Source organism: Thermobia domestica, chromosome 7, assembly GCF_964235325.1.
Source record: "Thermobia domestica chromosome 7, izTheDome1.hap1.1, whole genome shotgun sequence".
In the NCBI taxonomy this organism is placed as follows: Eukaryota; Metazoa; Arthropoda; class Insecta; order Zygentoma; family Lepismatidae; genus Thermobia; species Thermobia domestica.
Window position 1 is genome coordinate 33,142,227 of NC_137460.1, and position 18,732 is coordinate 33,160,958.

The window sequence follows — 18,732 nt, forward strand, 5'->3', positions numbered from 1 at the left end:
ACTTTCACATTTCACATCATCACTAATAATATTACCCAGATATCGAAAAAGTAGTCACCTGTTCTGTTTTCTACCCTCCTACTTTTATATATGACACCGACTTCTTCATTCCAATCATCATGGCTTTTGTCTTTCTAACATTTGTTTTCATTCCATATTCTTCACAGCCCTTCCTCAAGTTTCCCAACATCTTATCGATTTTCTCTTCAGATTTTTGTGATGTGGGACCAAATAATTTGTTTACTAATTGCTGCTAATTTTATTGTAGGTTTAGTAAGATAGATAAATCTTGGCAGAAGATAATGCAACGAGCTCATGAGACACCAGGTGTTGTGGCTTGCTGTGTAGGAGACGATATGTTAAAACAATTGCTTCCTCATCTCCAGGAGCAATTAGAACTGTGTCAAAAGTCATTAAGTGGGTAAGTACTCATCTAAATTCATATCAACAAATAACAGTTGTGTACTGGAAACATTTGTACTGTATTTAAATCATTATTCGAGCAATTTATTCAAATTTTGTAGAACGCATAATTAACTATTCGAAAGTTGTGAGTTTTAGTATTACCAACTTTTAACAACTAGTTGGGATAAAACGCTTAAGTGTTTGATAACATTATAAACCTCTGATGTTGACAATTATTTCTTACAGCTACTTGGAAAGAAAACGAATGATGTTTCCCAGGTTTTTCTTCGTGTCAGATCCAGCTCTTCTTGAAATCCTTGGTCAAGCATCAGATTCCCATACTATTCAAAATCATTTACTGTCAATCTTTGATAACACTCGCTACGTTCGATTTCATGACATGGAATATAACAAGATTCTTGCCATTGTGTCTTCGGAAGGAGAAGTCATTCAGGTAAATAACAGTTAAAAATAGATCGAATACTATACCGGTATTAGTTCAGTAAACTCACGATTTGATTTGGTTTGATTTTGAGTTTAGCGTCCCTTTCAGTAGCCAGGCTATAATGGGACGGGGACCTACAGCTTAAAATAGGATCCGAACCACATGAGCTCCTACAGGGAATTGAACCGATATCTTGCACGCCCCAAAAGTTCGTACGCCAACCGCTTAGCCAAGAGTGAGCTAAAACCCACGATTTAACGGATCTCGACTGACCAAATGTAGTTGGAGAAAGAAACCGCTGAGGAAAAAAATTCGATAAGGCTTTTAAAAGACATGACGACAGATGTGATTGTAACGGCGACAGATGTGTTTCTAATATGACAATAGTTTTCACATACAGTGTTTTTTTTTTCACCCTTTTAGTGCGCAGTTGTAAAAATTCATTGTTACTAATATGGTACGCACATTAAATATTTTACATTTACATTATACAGCACAACTTCAAGTATAATATCCAATATTAAATGTGAATCATAACGTATAATTAGCGAATTAACGGACTTCCGATTTTATGGATATCCTTCACCTTAATTAACTCGTTAAATGGAGAGTTTATTATGTTGTAAAAGTATCTTACAAAAATTAATCCTGTGATCAACATGTATTTTTTAAATGTAATTTAATTTCGGTTCATAGATCTATAAAATAAATTTTCTTGGTTTTACAACTAATTGATTTGTCGTAATAATGTCACGCTATTTATTTGTAAGATAGTATGCTGCCCTGCTAAGCGAAAAGGCCTTATCTCCATTTCACATACTTTCGAGAAAATAAGCAAAAAGCGTTTTGGCTTAGGCTGTACGTTCAAATTTGTTGTATTTCAGTAAAACTTTATTAAATATATTTTCACGATCTACAATTTGTGTGGTAATACAGTTAAATATTTTTGCTTATGAATTGCCACTTAAGGTCTTTTTGCTTACTTTCAGTTACAGTTTTGAACATAAGGTAAATACTCATGACGTCATTACCCCCTACCTATTGGTCAAACCACGTCAATTTCACTTTAGGTAGATGCAGAATTGTTGTACGAACATTCCCATACCAATATCTCGATTTTCGAAAAATGTGGAGTTAAGGTCTTTTCGCTTAGGACGGCAGTATGATAGTATCATTATTTGGAAGTTTCAGAATAATGGAAACGAAAGTAACAGAACTATAGTTTCCTTTCGAATTTGAATACTATTCAATATTTCTAATGCTATTTAGAACTCTTCGAACTAAAAAGCTTATATATATTAGTATTGCACAACTCTTCCCCTCTGCTAAAATGTTAGTGCCTTTGGCGCCAGAGATCCGGTTCGATTCCATCTGGGAAGTCGCAGGTACAGTGTGTCCATATAGTTGCGCAACCCAAAGTTTGATTGCGTATATCTTTTGATTTAAGAATGATAAAGACCTGAAACTTGAAACACATGTAAGCATGTTCTATGTAGAAATTTTCGAGATTATGACCAATGCTGGAACTTGTAATGTTTTTGTGTAACGAAAGAAATTACCGTAAATAAAAAAATGTGCAAAATGAAGGAAAATCAATATTCAGTTGCAGAAAACTGGTTTCCTGTGGGTAAATTTCTGTATATATGCACAGTATGCATTAATATTTATCCATTGGTGCGAAAATGTGACAATGCTGATGCAGTGTTGCCATATAAAAAGGCTATTTAATGTTAGTTTTTTTTTTTTACAGAAACGCGACCCTTGGCAACACTGTTGTCGTAAAATTATTCCAACAGGTGTATTTTAGGTTAATTAATGATAAGCAATGAGAATTTGCACATAATTAATAACATGAATTTTTGTGCAAAATTCGCTTTTTATATATATATAAATGTTGATGGTACTGTACATATACACAGGAATTCACCCGCAGGAAACCAGTTTTCTGCAACTGAATATTGATTTTGTTCCTTTTGCACATTTTTTTATTTTATTTTTTTTATTTTACACTTAACGGTAATTTCTTTCGTTACTACACAAAAACATTCCAAGTTCCAGCATGGGTCATGATCTCGAAAATATCTACATAGAACATGCTTACATTTGTTTCAAGTCTCAGGTTTATACGAGGGTCACTACGAAAGTTTTGAGATATGAAATAACTTACATACTTAAAATCAATTTAACACTTACACTTTTTCAAAGTATTCATCGTTAGACTGTACACACGTTTGCATCCTCGAAAACCACTTTTGGAAGCAGGGTTGCCAGGCTTTTTCTTCAAGTGTTGAAAGTTCATTCTCGTAAGCCACTAGGGCTGCAAAATCTCTTCCCACGCATGCGATCTTTGATCCTGGGGAACAGAAAAAAAATAACACGGGGCCAGGTCAGGGCTATACGGCGAATGAGTCATAAGTTTGACCTCCGTAGATTCTAAAAACTGAATTGTGATGTTGGCTGTGTGTGCGGACGCGTTGTCATGGTGAAGCAGGATCGCACGCAATCCAGTTCTTGGACGCCGTTCCCGAAGCTTCTGGAACACTTTTGTTAGGCAAACAGTGGCGTACCACTGAGCAGTAACAGTCCTTTGTTCTTCAAGTAGACCAGTTTCAACATGGCAAGATTTGGAGAAGAAAGTTTCTACCATCTTCTTCCCCACACTTCGCGGTCGCTTCACTTTCGTGAGTGGATTTTTGTCTGGAAAGATCGAAACTGTAGACGGCGTTTATTTTCAGGGTCAAATTGATAGATCCAAGTCTCATCACCAGTAACAATGTCCAAGACGCGTCGAGAATTGACTCCATCAAATCTTGCAAGCATTTCTTCACACCATTCCACACGCATGCGTTTCTGCTGTTCAGTCAAAGTGTGAGGCACCCAACGAGATGAAACCTTCCTGAGCCGAAGATGATAATGAAGAATTTTTGTTACTACTGGCGATCCAATGTTCACTGTAGATTCAATGTCCTTGAAAGTTGTTCGACGATTTTCTCGAATCATTTGTTCCACAGCGGTAATGTTTTCATCTGACACAGCTGTTGCCGGACGTCCAGCTCTCTCTTCATCTTTAAGCGATGTCCGGCCTCTTCTGAATTCACCAAACCCCGAAAAATTGTAGCACGGGAAGGAGCAAGGTCCCCAAATGCCCCCCGCAAACGGTCAAGGCTTTGTGGCTCGTTCAAACCACTTTTGAAATCGTAAAGGATCATTGCCCGAAAATGTTCCCTTTCGAGCTCCATTCTAGACAGCCGAATACTGCTCACATCAACAAACAAGTGAAGGCGATACGGCATCGCCGATAAGCGAGGCAAGTTGAAACTTGCTTCCCTTCTTTGTTCTGGATACCACTACCGAACGCAATTGTTGGAATTCAGATACTGTGCCACAACAATGCGTATCTCAAAACTTTCGTAGTGACCCTTGTATCATACTTGGATCAAAAGATATACGCATTCAAACTTTGAGTTGCGCAACTTTACGGAGATATTGTAGTTCAGAGATTGAGAGTTTACTTCACAAGGAGAATATCAAGGTTACAAATTTCGTCAGTTTAGAGATTAACTTTCAAATATTTTGTGATTCCACCATTGTCTCAAAGATACAACATATTGAAAAGAAACTATTTAAAAGTCTAATGATGTTTAGAAAATTATTTCTATGTATATTTTCATATAAGTTTCCATACTCAGCAAGTCAAATACAAGATATATACATGTTTATTTTACAAAATAATGACGGGAAAAAAGCAATTTTTATTCGGTGTTACTACATAACACTAACAATGGTTGGAAAAATAATTTTTGTACATTGTTATCGCATGCTTTTATTAACAATGTTTAGAAATAATAACACGTGTTGCTACGAGAAACTAAAGATGTAGTAAAATAGAGAAAATTGGAGAGTATTTATCGAATACTATATAAAGAATTTGTAGTTAAAAAGAGAGCTAGTGATTATTATGTTTTGTATAAAATAATTTTGTTGGTTTACATTTTCTCATTACTTAGTTTGAAAAGGCAGACACTGAGTATTCTATTTTATATAGATTAATCTTTAGTATTTTGTTTTTATCTTATTTTTTTATACGAGTAGCTACTTCTTTTTTGTCTTATTTACTAGTTAATTGTATCTTATTACTTGATGACGAATTTTTTATGTTAGAACTTATTACCCTGTGACTTAAAAAACTTATCAGTTTATATGTTATTACTTTTATAATTTATTATTAACTGACCTTAAAAAATAAGCTCGTTCTCAGTTCAGCCTTATTCTGGGTATATTCGTGCATAACTTCAATATAGGTGCAACATTTTTTTAAAGAGTATTCCTTCCCGGCAATCCCATAACTTCGATATAGGTGCAACAGTTTTTTATAGAGTATTCCTTTCAGGCGGCCCCATAACTTCGATATGTGTGCAAATTTCTTTAAAGAGTATTTCTTCCCGGCGGCCCCATATAAATTTCTTTAGGATTTGGTGTAGTTTGGAGCTGCACCATGCAACACCTTAACGGATCCTATGTTAAAGTAGGTTAAATTTTTTGTTTAATAAAATTTTATAATTATTGTTTTAGAAACTTTTTCTTCTTTACGTCTTATAACTGTATAGCTTACTTGTTTATTGTATGTCGTTAATTTCAGAAATCATATACTACTCGTTTTTGTATTTCGTATAGAATAATTTTGTGGTTTTGTTTTTATTTTTTATTTAATATTTTTATTTATCTCATTACTTCACAGTTAGAAAAGGCTGTTCGTGCAGAAGGTAGTGTAGAAACGTGGCTAACAGCTCTTCTGAATTCATCACAACTTTCCATCCATTGTATCATTCGACAAGCGTCTACAATGATCAATGATCCAAATGTCAATATGCTTCAATTCTTGGAGAAAATGCCAGCTCAAGTAAGTATACCGTGATATAACATTCAGTTATAATTAACTCATGAGTAGTAGCGCAACTAAATGTAGATGAATACAAATAATTTTGTCATTTGCAACATTAACAAAACTTGTTATTTTCCAAAATGGTTCCGAGCAACTTGGTTCTTAGGGGAAAAAACATGTTCCACACTTGTTTTCGTGTAGATGTATTTCTTTTACCTCATTAGCTTGATCCATTTAAAGTTTTAACTTTTAAGAAAACGGGGGGGGGGGATTTCAATTGGCGGAAAGCCAATAATAACATCATAATAACATAACATATCATAATAACATTTAAAAAGAAAGGAAGAATAAACTCTGGTAGATATAGTAAAGAAGATCAGGCAAAACTTACATTTGTGAATGAATCTATGCTGATAATTGAAGCAGCCATCACCACCACTCCCTACGACGCCTGATCTTTGAGAGCGTTCCTTCGCTTGGACGTCCGGTCCTTACAATAGCCTCACCACTCTCTAAGGCGCCTGGACTTTGAGTTTTATTCTCCTCCCTAGAACGCTATGTCTCTGAGAGGTACCTTACATACACTCCTTGGTCTGGAGTTGGCCTATGGCCATGGACTTCTCATACATACTCATAACGGAGTTGGCCTATCGTCCTAAACTTCTCATATATACTTATAACGGAGTTGGTCTATGGCCCTGGACTTTTGATATATACTCAAAACAGAAATGGCCTATGGCCCTCGACTTTTGATAGACACTCATAACGGAGTTCCCTATGGGCCAGGACTTTTGATATATACTCATAATGGAGCTGGTGTATGGCCTCGGACTTTTGATACATATTCATAACGTAGTTGGCCTATGGCACAGGATTATTGATATATACTCATAACTTAGTTGGCCTGTGGCCCAGGACTTTTGATATATACTAATAACAGAGTTGGCCTATGGCCTCGGATTTTTTATATATATTCATAAGGGAGTTGGCCTATGGCTCTGGACTTTTGATATATACTCATAACGGAGCAGGCCTATGGTCTTGGACTTTGATAAATATTCATAACGGAGCAGGCCTATGGCCCCAGACTTTGATACATACTCATAACGCAGTTAGCCTATGGCCCCAGACTTTTGATACATACTCATAACGGAATTGGCCTATGGCCCTCTACTTTAGGTACATACTCATAACGAAGTTGCCCTATGACCCTGGATTTTTTAGACACTCATAATGGAGTTGGCCTATGGGCCTGGACTTTTGATATATAATCATAACGGAGCTGGCGTATGGCCTCGGACTTTTTATGTATATTCATAACGGAGTTGGCCTGTGGCCCTGTATTTTTTTATATATACTCATAACGGAGTTGGTCTATGGCCCCGGCCTTTGGTAATACTGATAACGAACTTGGCCTATGGCCCCGGACTTTTGATATATACTCATAACGTAGTTGGTTTATGGCCCAGGACTTTTGATACATACAACGGTGTTGGCCTTTTTTCTTGGACTTCTGATACATACTAATAACGAAGTTGGCGTATGGCCCTGGACTTCTGATACATACTCGTAACTGAGTTGGCCTATGGGTCCGGACTTCTGATATATCTCATAACGGAGTTGGCCTATGGCCTCGAACTTTTGATATACTCATAACGGAGTTAGCCTGTGGCCCCGGACTTTTGATACATACTTATAACAGAGTTGGCCTGTGGCCCCGGGAAGGTGTGAGACTTGTTTACAGGTTAGATACATATCGGAAAGCAATGATAAATAAATATTGTCTTTATATCTGTTACGGGTATACAAGCTGGCTTTGAACTCTTCAAGTATGTGAAAGGCATTTTATTCTATTTATTTACTTATTTATTGTGTTTCCAGAATAAGTGTAAAATTATGTGTTACTTTAAGTTAAGTACAAATGTAATCTTAGCAGTAGTAAATATCCTCCCTCATTTCTTCCAGATTGGTCTGTTGGGAATTCAAATGATTTGGACCAGAGATGCAGAAGTCGCTTTGTCTCAGGCGAGAGTAGATAAGAAAATTATGTCCGAGACCAACAATAAATTTTTGGAATTGCTCAACACTTTGATTGACCAAACGACTCGAGATCTTCTTCGAATTGAAAGAATTAAATTCGAAACACTCATCACAATCCATGTACATCAGCGAGACATATTCGATTCTTTGGTAAGCATATTATGTCCTGTACTACAAGTAAAATATGCATCATTATTAAGGAAATGAGCGTCACTGTTAAAAGAATGAGTGTCAGTGTTAATATTCAAAATATATATATATATATATTTCAATCCATATATTGTCTTCACTAAGTTCCTTTGTCACGGCGCTACCAAATCCTTCGAATAGCTTATTGTTTAGGTTTTATTAACTCTTGAATCGATAATCATTAAACGTTATTTATCATATTTTTATACACGCAATGTAATAAACACATATCATGTTCCCCAAGTCCTCTTAAGACTGTTCATTATTCTTTTGAATTGCGAGAACTCAAAATATGTCGTTTAGGAGTTAATCCGGTAAACCAGGGGCGCCCGAAGAAAAGTTTCCAGAGGGGGCCCATCTCCATGATAGCTATATTACGTCTGGTATTTCTAGTATTTAATATACGTGGTTTGCTACATTACGTATACATTTTCGTGAGCCAGAGGGAGGGGGCCCACCCTGCCCTTCCCTTCGGGCGCCCAAGCGGTAAACTCGTTTTGTGGTTTGCTGGATTTGCGTAGTTATGCTACGTGAATGGTAGAATCATGCATTATTGAAAATATACTCTTCTATACCAGTGGTTCTCAACCGGTGTGTCGCGCAGACCCACAGGATGTGTCACGAAATGTTAGAATTAAAAGTTATGATGCATTGAATAATTATTTAGAATCAATCTTGAGACACACTGTATGAGTCAACGCCTTCAGTCAAGGCAGCAATAATTCTCATTATTACATAGAGCTATTACCTCATAGAAACCTATAGTCTTCAACTACTGTAATTTATAATACTGTTAATTTAAAAACTCAAGTAAGTGTGTCGGGATGTCGTGAGAATTCAGTCTGTCCCATATAGGTTGTAGGTAGAACGTGTTAATAAAAAGAGTGTCCGGAATCGACTCCCACTACTGGCTTTTATTATAAAATTCATTAAAAACAGTATTTCACAAAAAAAAATACTACAAAGATAATCTCTCTATTCTTGTAAGGTTAGAGATAAGTAGTATTTGACCGAGAGGTCGCAGACAGGATCTCCACAAAGCCCCGTAGCAGACTAGGCAGAGTGGCGTTAGGGTTCCCCAATGCTCCGTGGCAAGCAGTGAGGAGGTCAGGTGGTCACAGAGCCCCGAAGCAGGCCAAGCGACTGAGGTTAGGATTCCCAACAGAGCCCCGAAGCAGGCTAATCCAGGAGAAAGGTAAAGCCAAGAGTCCCAAAGCAGACTAGAGGCTTGGGGTTAGGTTACTCCTAATGTTCCGAAGCAAACAGTAGGAGGGACACCAGTGAACTGGTACTGGTCCGCTGTCGGCTTCTGAATTTATAGATCCCCAGACGGAGATGGCGCTACTGCTCCGATGTCGTCGTCTGCTTCATGGGAGGAGCCAGAAGTCCATCGTCTGCAGGTTGTAGTGGATCCACGTGGTGTGTAGCATCTTCTCGTAAAACCATGTGGTGGTGTTTACAAACATAAGCGAAAAGAGTTGTTTGTACACAATACCACGTGGGACATTACAATATAGTGTGTCATCAGTCAGAAAAGCTTGAGAACCACTGTTCTATACAATTTATTGACCGTCCGTAATTTCAAGGAAACTAATGATAAAAGATAATTCTCTTTCAAAAACATTTATGGTGACCTGAAGAACTTATCCATTGTATTTTTTCTTCTAATTTTGAAAGATAGTTGCATTGGATAATCAACTATTGAATAAACATGAATATAAGGTTTCTTCAATTAAGTTAGGGATCCAGTGCTAAATTAAACAAATATATTTAACCTTAAGTTATAACGTTTAAACTGTGTTTGTGTGGCCTAGTGTTTCCTTGACTTATAATGACTTTCTTGAAGCTAACGTAATATCAACTTGATTTTCGTAGTGTCGCATGAACATTAGGTCTGTGAACGACTTTGAGTGGCTCAAACAGTGCAGATTCTATTTCAAAGAAGACGCTGACAAGACCTGGATCGCCATAACAGACGTTAATTTTACCTATCAAAATGAATATCTCGGTTGTACAGACAGACTTGTAATAACTCCTCTTACTGACAGGTATTTTTCACATTTCTTTTTGCACAGATATACATGCTTGCTACACTTAGTAACCACAAAAGTTAAAACACTTGTATGAGGTTTTCTGCACTTGATAATTGCATAATTAATATTTATCTGCACCCTTATAGGAATACTGTTATATATTCTTTCTCGTTCAAGCTCTAAACTAGACCATTTTTATATTCTGAAAAGCATTTTTTTTTATCCTAAAATTATACACTTTTGATCAAGAACTAGTGCGATAATATTTTCTTAAGCACATTTTTGCAACTGACTTTAGAACATCCAAGAGTAATGGATAGTATTTTCTCCTGAAACTATCAACGTTCGAACAATATAAGCTACTGATTCTTCATATTTTAATGCATGAATTCTTTAATTGTTGTCTTTTAATTAATTTAAATGAAAATTAATTCTAGAAGCAGGCACCACAAAATGTCCTGCATTGATCCACTGTAGTGTTATTGCACTTTACAACTCTGTTAGAATTAGGAACTGAGGTTGGAAACTAGAAGAGTAGCTATACTCAGCCCAGAAAGGCTTTTTAAAGAAAATTATACACTATATATTCCAAGAGAGTAATTGACATATTTTTATTACACAATTTGAAATCTGAGAAGGACGAGAAACGCTTACTGCAGCTAGCGGCATCCAAAAAAGAAAAGATCATTCCTAACTAGCAGCTTAAATTGTACTAAGGAAGAAGCTGGTCAAGTGACATGGGCGTCTCTGGCATGTTAAAATTAAGGGGGGGAGGGACGGTGACGACTAGAATGCTAGTAGACAACTAAAGTTACGTCAAAATTATGAGTAAACTGGAATCTACTTTACTAATGGCATCCGCTCTTTCTACCTTTTCCAACACACTTCATCATAATTTTCTTCCATCACTGGTAGACTACTTGCCGAAAAGAAATTAAATTTATATATAATATGGTTCTTAGGTAATTTCTTCACCTTGTCAGTCGTACCGGGGAATTCCTACTCAGTGTTCTTAAATGCATTTGCAGCAATGTAGTTTTATAGTCCTCATATATTTCGATTTCTTAGCTAACAAAATCTTAACTCTCTGAAGGAAGTCTTACGATGACACTTGACTTGATTGCGAATTTCGAATTTTTGATATTCATTCTTCTGTATTCTTAATAAATTCAAAGGGTATATTGTCTACCTTTTGTTCTTCATTTCGCAGTATGTTTTTAAACTTGTCCAATGAACCATCCTCGATTACTTCGTTTTCCGTTTTAATGTCTAAAATGTACGGTTGATTCTTGCTGTCATCCGGTTCCTCAATGTATTCTTTCTATGTTCCTCAAACTCAATTCGCTCATTAAACACTCTTTTCTATCTTTAGTTTCTATATTGTCATAGTAGTTGTCTCTTGCTGCCCTTCCACAGTATTCGCATGAGATTTACTCTCATATATAATATTCAAATTTATCTACCTTTTTAAATTCCTCTTGTCATCTTCGCTTCTATTGTAGATTTCCCTTCTTAATTTGCAGATAAACTTTCTATACATCCTTTCCTTCCCTTCCCCAGTCTCCCTTCGTCATGGAAACCAGTTGTTGCTGGTTAAGTAATAAAAAAATTGTGTGCCTGCAGCCGAGACTACTTTGACTAACCAAGAACCATAACTTAAAAAAAAAAAAAAAAAATCCTTCTTTGAAAGTGACACACATCAGGCGGACATTCTAAACACATTAATCCAATGTTTAAGAACAGACATATCTTTAATTTGTTTTTACTTCTTCCACATAGATCTAAATAGTTTCAGCATTGATCCATTTATCTCGTACTCAAAATATTTGGGAAGGGACGCGTCCCCCCGCCAGAGACGCCCGTATATATATATATATATATATATATATATATATATATATATATATATATATATATATATACGTACATGGTGTATTGAACTGTATGGTTTGGAAACTTGGACATTACGGAAGTTAGAGAAGAAATATTTAGAGAGTTTCGAAATAGGGTATTTGAAGGAAGGTGGAGAAGATAAAATGGACAGGGAGAGTAACAAATGAAGATTTTTGAAACAGATAGGAGAGAAAAGGATGCTTTTAGCCAGAATCCTTCGTAGGAAGCAGTGGCGGCTTTAGCGGGTAAGGCACAGGCCTACCCAAAATTTTTCAAAAATATATAAACGCTAAAAGATACAATAAAGAGTAAATATTTTTTCACTATTTATATTAATGGTAGATAATTATTTAACAAATAGCATCAAAAATTACTTTAAAAGTAATTTCCTACTGTCATCAGTCAATCAAATGTATATATGCATCCATAAGCGAGGGAGCGGACCTACCCAAAATTAAAATCCTAAAGCCGTCCCTGGTAGGAAGGCCAATTTTGATTCGACACACCTTGGGAAGAAATTACCTTCATAACGCCGTACAGGAAAAGATGGAATGTAAGTGATAAGTAGGAAGAACACAACTGATCGATGATTTGAAAACTAGAAGAAAATATTGGTAGTTGAAAGAGGAAGCTGAAGATCGAGAAATGTGGAATTAACAATTTCAGACCCGAACCAAATGGTGGGTGGGGTGGGGAAAGTTCTATTAGTCCCATGCTCTGCGGAGAAACAGAATACGTAATAATAAAATAATAATTCGAAATACTTCTTTTAACATTGCTTTTATGAGCTTTTCTAGATTTTGCAACTACTATTGTTGTGGTCTTAAGTCATATTCATGTGAAAATCAAATTACTTTTTATGAAAGCATCTTGCACTTTTGTGATGAAAAAGTTACTAATTGAATTTGGGTAAAACTGGATCGATTGTGTTATTGAAGGCTTTCTGCAATGAGATTTCTTGATGAAGCACTGGAAATTAAAACATCCAATATTGAAAAACTATATATCAAAAGCTTGGATGCCAAATGATTTGACTCCAAACTAAAATTTTTCAGGAGTGAGACTTGAAGTTTACCTCTGTTATGTTGACAGCCAAAACCATAACGTATTGATAAATAAAACCATAAGTATGTAGTTTATGGTTTTATAATTTACTGTTTGTAAAAATCTTTTTTGAAAAGTTGCCCATCTATAAAAGTGAATGAATGCATTAGTCCATTTTTTTTTTTTTTTTTTTTTTTTTATGTTCTGGAGTTAGACCATTTGGCGTCCAAGCAATCCACATATTCATCAACTTCTTGGAATTGCTTTCAATATTCTAGATTTATTAACTATCACTTTGATTTCAATTTAGTTGTTGCAGTGATTACGAAGGCAGTCCAGAAATGGAAAATCCCGCCTCTTGTGAGGTGCGTTCTGTGATTAGGTTTTTTGTTGGCAAAAATTCACAAGTCAATTGAAATTCATCACCAACTGGAAGTGTATGGACATGGAATAATGAGTGAAGGCCGAGTGAGGGACGTCCACACACTGCCGAAGCGTACCCGAGAGCTCTTGGATGGTTTTGTATGGGAGGTGTTCGATCACCCACTATACAACCCGGATTTGGTGCCGAGCGATTATCACCTCTTTCCAGCAATAAAGACATGGCTCACTACACAACGCTTTCATATTGACGGCAAACTGTATGCCGGTGTAAGCCAGTGGTTGAAATCGCAGGCGGCAAATTTTTACCGCGATGGTATTGAAAAACCTATGCCACGGTATGATAAGTGTCTTAATTTGCTATTATGTGGGAAAATAGCTTAAGAGTGTGCCTTTCAAATGAATATAATACAATTTGGTTTGTTCATTCTGTTAATTGTTTTTATTTCAAAATGTCTGTTGCTTTGTGGACAGCCCTCGTATTATTTATAATATTATAAAAGTGTAGTAACTCTTGATAAGATTTTGTGAAAGTGTTGTAAACAATGATTTTAAAAAATATAAACTTTACCGTGTATTTGCACGTCTTGTGATTACTGTAGTAAAACGAAATATTTCTTGCAGATGCTACATTACTTTAGCACAAGCTCTGTCCATGAGTATGGGAGGTGCTCCTTGTGGTCCTGCAGGAACTGGTAAAACTGAAACAGTAAAAGATATGGGGAAAACGTTGGCCAAATATGTAGTTGTTTTCAACTGTTCTGATCAAATGGATTACAGAGGCCTTGGCCGGATATATAAAGGTTAGTTTATCCAGTCATCTACTTCAGTCTTTTCCATAATTGTTTGAAATATTTCACATACACTAATTGTTCGCTCAATGAAGGCTTTGTAACAAATTTTACTTTTCATACTGTTTCTTGTTTACTACATTAAAAACTTTCACTCCGTCGTCGTATCTTTTGATTGGATCATTCGCTCTATAGGATGTTACAAACATTTGTCACAATATTTTAGGAATAGAATTCTCAAATTAATATATATATATATATATATATATATATATATATATATATATATATATATATATATATATATATATATATATGTAAAAGTTCATGTCGACCTGCTAAAAACGTGAAAAAATGAACTCTAAAGGTCCATAGTTCCACTACTGAGACCAATTGTAGTCGCATCAACACATTACTGAGGAACTAGTATGTGAACTACCCAAATATCCATCTTTCAGAACCTCCGTTACTTGCACAATCATTTTTTAGAGAGGCTGTTTGGGAGTACTTGATCACTCTCCACCTACCTCTCTAAAAATTGGTGTGTAAGTACTGGAGCATTCTTAAACATGGATATTTGGATAGTTCGCATACCAGTTTCTCAGTAATATCTCGACCCGACTACGATAGGTCCCATACTAATGGAGCTATGGACTTCTAAAGATCACTTGTTTCACGTTTTCGGCATCCTATAACTCCCAAACTATCCACTTCTGAGCGCATATCCATATGGACTTTTTTTTTTCTTATTTTAATGGGAGGAATCTGTTTCCAAAATATTGTAACACATGTTTGTAACACCCTGTATATAAGTCACGTCGTCATAGCTTTATTTTATTTCTTATCCTTGTATAAATCTTTGTATATGTTACTGATTTACTAGACGTGATCAGTCCATTTTTCCAATGATTATTATCTTCGTCCCGTTGAATAGTGAGGCTTTTGCGTCTATAGCGTGTTAGAACAACTTTTCTCTGTGAAGTTTGGTTTCTATTCTACCCCTTTCGGGTGTTTATCGTTATAGACACAACTATAAAGCCATGTCAACCTTATCACTAAAGTGTTTTTTCAGTATTGAAATTGATTTGAAAGTTACAGCATGAACTGTACCAAATTAGCCCGTTTAACTAGGACAAATAGCTGGTTCGAACTAAAATTATTAACATTAATAATTGTAAGAAATAACGGTAGAAAAGTAACACGAGACATATATAAATTGTTTTAAGATGGTATCAAACTAGTAAAAGTGTGAAAAAAGTAAAATTGTTTAACAATGAAAAATTGAAACTAGTGAGAACTTAACACTCATGTACTTCTCTGTCCGGCAGCCATCTTGATGTTTTAAAATTCAATCAAGTCTTGTTTATCATTTCATATATACTGATTGTCTTCAGTTAAGTTTCCTAGATACAGTACTACTTAATTATTTGAATTTAAGTTTTATTATTACGTACTTGTACAAGTAATTATTAAGCATTGTTTGTATATATTGTCTGATTCACATACACATAATACATATATAACCAGTCTTCAATGCTATTGTTTGAGACACTGAAATAATTGTAACTTGTAACTTAAGGCTATATTATATTGATATCTATATACAACAGTTTGTCAAGAATAAATCATCTCTAGCTAATATCTTTTGCATTTGGCAGTCTAATGGCTTGTTATGAAATTTTTAGTTTTAATTTCAAATTCTGCCACCGTTGTTGAGTTACCAACATAAATAAAAATGAAAACTGACTATGTTTGTGACTTAATAACTCTTGCAGCACCCGAACGATCTCGGTCAAATTTTGAACATAGATGAGGTTCGGACCTGAGATGGTTTTTATCACTTCACTTTGACGGTGTAACTTAGAGAAGGGGGAGGGATATATATATATATATATATATATATATATATATATATATATATATATATATATATATATAGGGTGGGTTAAAATAAGTGTTACAAGCCAATATCTCGCGAACTGTACATCAAATAAGAAAAATATTAAGAGTCAATGTACAGTACCGAGGGGCCTATAAAATGAGTCAAACTAGAGGTTATAACTATTATTATTCTACCAAGAAATGTTTTATTCATATGAATACTATTACAATTCTGCAAATATTATTAGATCTATGATTACAAATTTACATTGTACCGATATAAAATTTTCTTTCCAGGCCTTGCTCAGTCAGGTTCTTGGGGTTGTTTCGATGAATTCAATCGAATTGAACTTCCTGTATTATCTGTAGCAGCTCAACAAGTAGCAGTAGTACTGTCAGCTAAAAAAGAAAAGAAGAAACAGTTTGTGTTTACCGATGGCGATACTATAACATTATGTCCAGAGTTTGGCATTTTTATTACAATGGTAAGTTTTACTTCTAAGTTGTGTTAAGCTACACTTTGTTAAATGGGTGACTAAAAATATTGTGTTCGTTAGATACAAAAGTTTCTATCTATTTTCGGGAAAAACACATTTAACTCACAATAACAGTAACACATTTTTTCGTAGGTGATCGAAAAATACTATTTAGAGAGCAAAGAAATTACTGTAATTTAATACCAATTTGCTACTTAAGAATTTAAAAATAATAATTTATTTATTTATTTTATTTATTTATTTATTTATTTATTTATTTATTTATTTATTTATTACTTACAATATTTACTTTATAGAACCCTGGCTATGCTGGTCGAAAAGAGCTACCTGAAAATCTGAAGATCCAATTTCGAACAGTAGCCATGATGGTTCCAGATCGTCAGATCATTATCAGGGTGAAACTAGCCAGTTGTGGTTTTCTTGAGAACATAACACTTGCTAGGAAATTTTATACCCTGTACAAGCTATGCGAAGAACAACTAACGAAACAAGTAAGTTTATTATATCTTTTTGTTTAAAATATGATTTAAATTGGATACGATTCAGTTATATTAAATATAAAGCTATTCTTTTTCAAAACTTAACAATTGAATGATAAAATTTATCCTGAAAACATGTTACTTTTAATGAGAAATAGTACTAACTTTCATTTTCAAGAAAACTTACAAGTCGAACTTGAAAAATTCTGAGAATACGCAGAGGTTGTATGAATAATACTTTATCGAGGTTTTAAATAAAAATATTTACAATGATAATAATGCCCCCTGAAGCAGAAAATGATTCTGTTTTAACAGGTAAAACATTCTGAAGTACTTTCGTTTTCTAGGTGCACTACGATTTTGGTCTCCGGAATATTCTGTCCGTTCTTCGAACTTTAGGAGCTGCTAAGAGAGTGAACTCGAAGGATTCTGAAAGCACAATTGTTATGCGTGTTCTTAGAGATATGAATCTCTCAAAGTTAATAGGTAAGTAACTAATCACAAACAAGAAAAATATACAGGGTGTCCATAAAAATACTATCATAGTTTAAAGTGGTATTACGTCGCTTTTGAAAATCTGTTTAAATGAAATTGGTCACATTTGAAAGAAAAACTCAAATATTTTTACTGTATTTCATAGACATTGAATGTGGGTCCCACAAGTGGCGATGCAGACATCAAGACGATATTCCAAAATGAAATGAAATGAAATCTTTAAGTTTTACGTCCCACAGTTATGCCGGTTAGGCTAAAGGAGACGGTGATGATGAGAGATGAGTGAAATGGTGAAATGAAAAAAGTGGGAGAAAACGGGAGAACCCCGGAGAAACCCACGAGCACGGTGTTTGTCCACCACAAAGTCCACACGGCGCGAGCTTGGATCGTACCAGGGACCCGAAGCACCGGAGATGAACACTCTACCACTGAGCCATCGCGCCCGCAAGGCGATATTCCATTCACGCCACACATGTTCCAATATGTCTAATGAAGTGAACTGGATGAAATGGATTTGATGACATATGCATCCACGATCCAGAAAATCACGTGCGAAGTAGGAGCCTGATATTGAAACCTTCGCCTAAAAGCACGCTGAACCTGCACCAGACTCTGCGTGATGTGATATTCCGAAACACATCAACTTCGTTCTTGCGGGGTCGCCATAACTCCTTAAAACTTACTCTTTAATAACAGCACAACACAACGAAAGGAAATGAATTTACGTTAGCCCATTATGACATAACAGTAGAGAAACATAAAAGCTTCCCATGTGACCTTCAGTAGAAACAGCAACTGTCTGCTAAATATCCAACAATGAACCCATATTGACTAATCACAAAGTAAACATGAGTAAATTTATTTTTTCTGTGTTCGATCCTATCCATTATTGACATTGTTACCCATTGTTGTTCATTGTTGACATTCACAAAAATATTTGAGATTTTCTTTCGACCAATTTAATTTAAATACGATTATCCAAAGCTACGAAATACCACTTTAAAATATGATAGTATTTTTATGGACATCCTGTATAATGGTACAATTTGAAACTATGATGTCCATTTTCAAATATTTCCTTACGTAACAACTTCGACCAAATGGACTGAATTTTATATGTAATGTCACCATATGAGATGGAGATCTCATTTATTATTATTATTATTATTATTATTATTATTATTATTATTATTATTATTATTATTATTATTATTATTATTATTATTATTTACTAATTTTAGTTAATTGTTTCTCTTAAAGCAGACGATCAAATAGTT

At 35.1% G+C, this 18,732-nt stretch overlaps 1 protein-coding gene across 1 annotated transcript in view; it reads left to right on the forward strand.

Annotated features, from left to right (window-relative positions):
* The window catches only part of Dhc1 (dynein axonemal heavy chain 1), a 176,597-nt gene that overhangs the window by 29,365 nt on the left and 128,500 nt on the right, over positions 1-18,732 (forward strand). Inside the window, exons 9-17 of the mRNA XM_081764457.1 lie at positions 269-421; positions 652-859; positions 5,589-5,750; positions 7,698-7,922; positions 9,837-10,009; positions 13,937-14,115; positions 16,282-16,469; positions 16,778-16,972; positions 17,308-17,446. Of these exons, the coding sequence (XP_081620583.1) occupies positions 269-421; positions 652-859; positions 5,589-5,750; positions 7,698-7,922; positions 9,837-10,009; positions 13,937-14,115; positions 16,282-16,469; positions 16,778-16,972; positions 17,308-17,446 (1,622 nt within the window). The remainder of the gene's footprint in view (positions 1-268; positions 422-651; positions 860-5,588; positions 5,751-7,697; positions 7,923-9,836; positions 10,010-13,936; positions 14,116-16,281; positions 16,470-16,777; positions 16,973-17,307; positions 17,447-18,732) is intronic.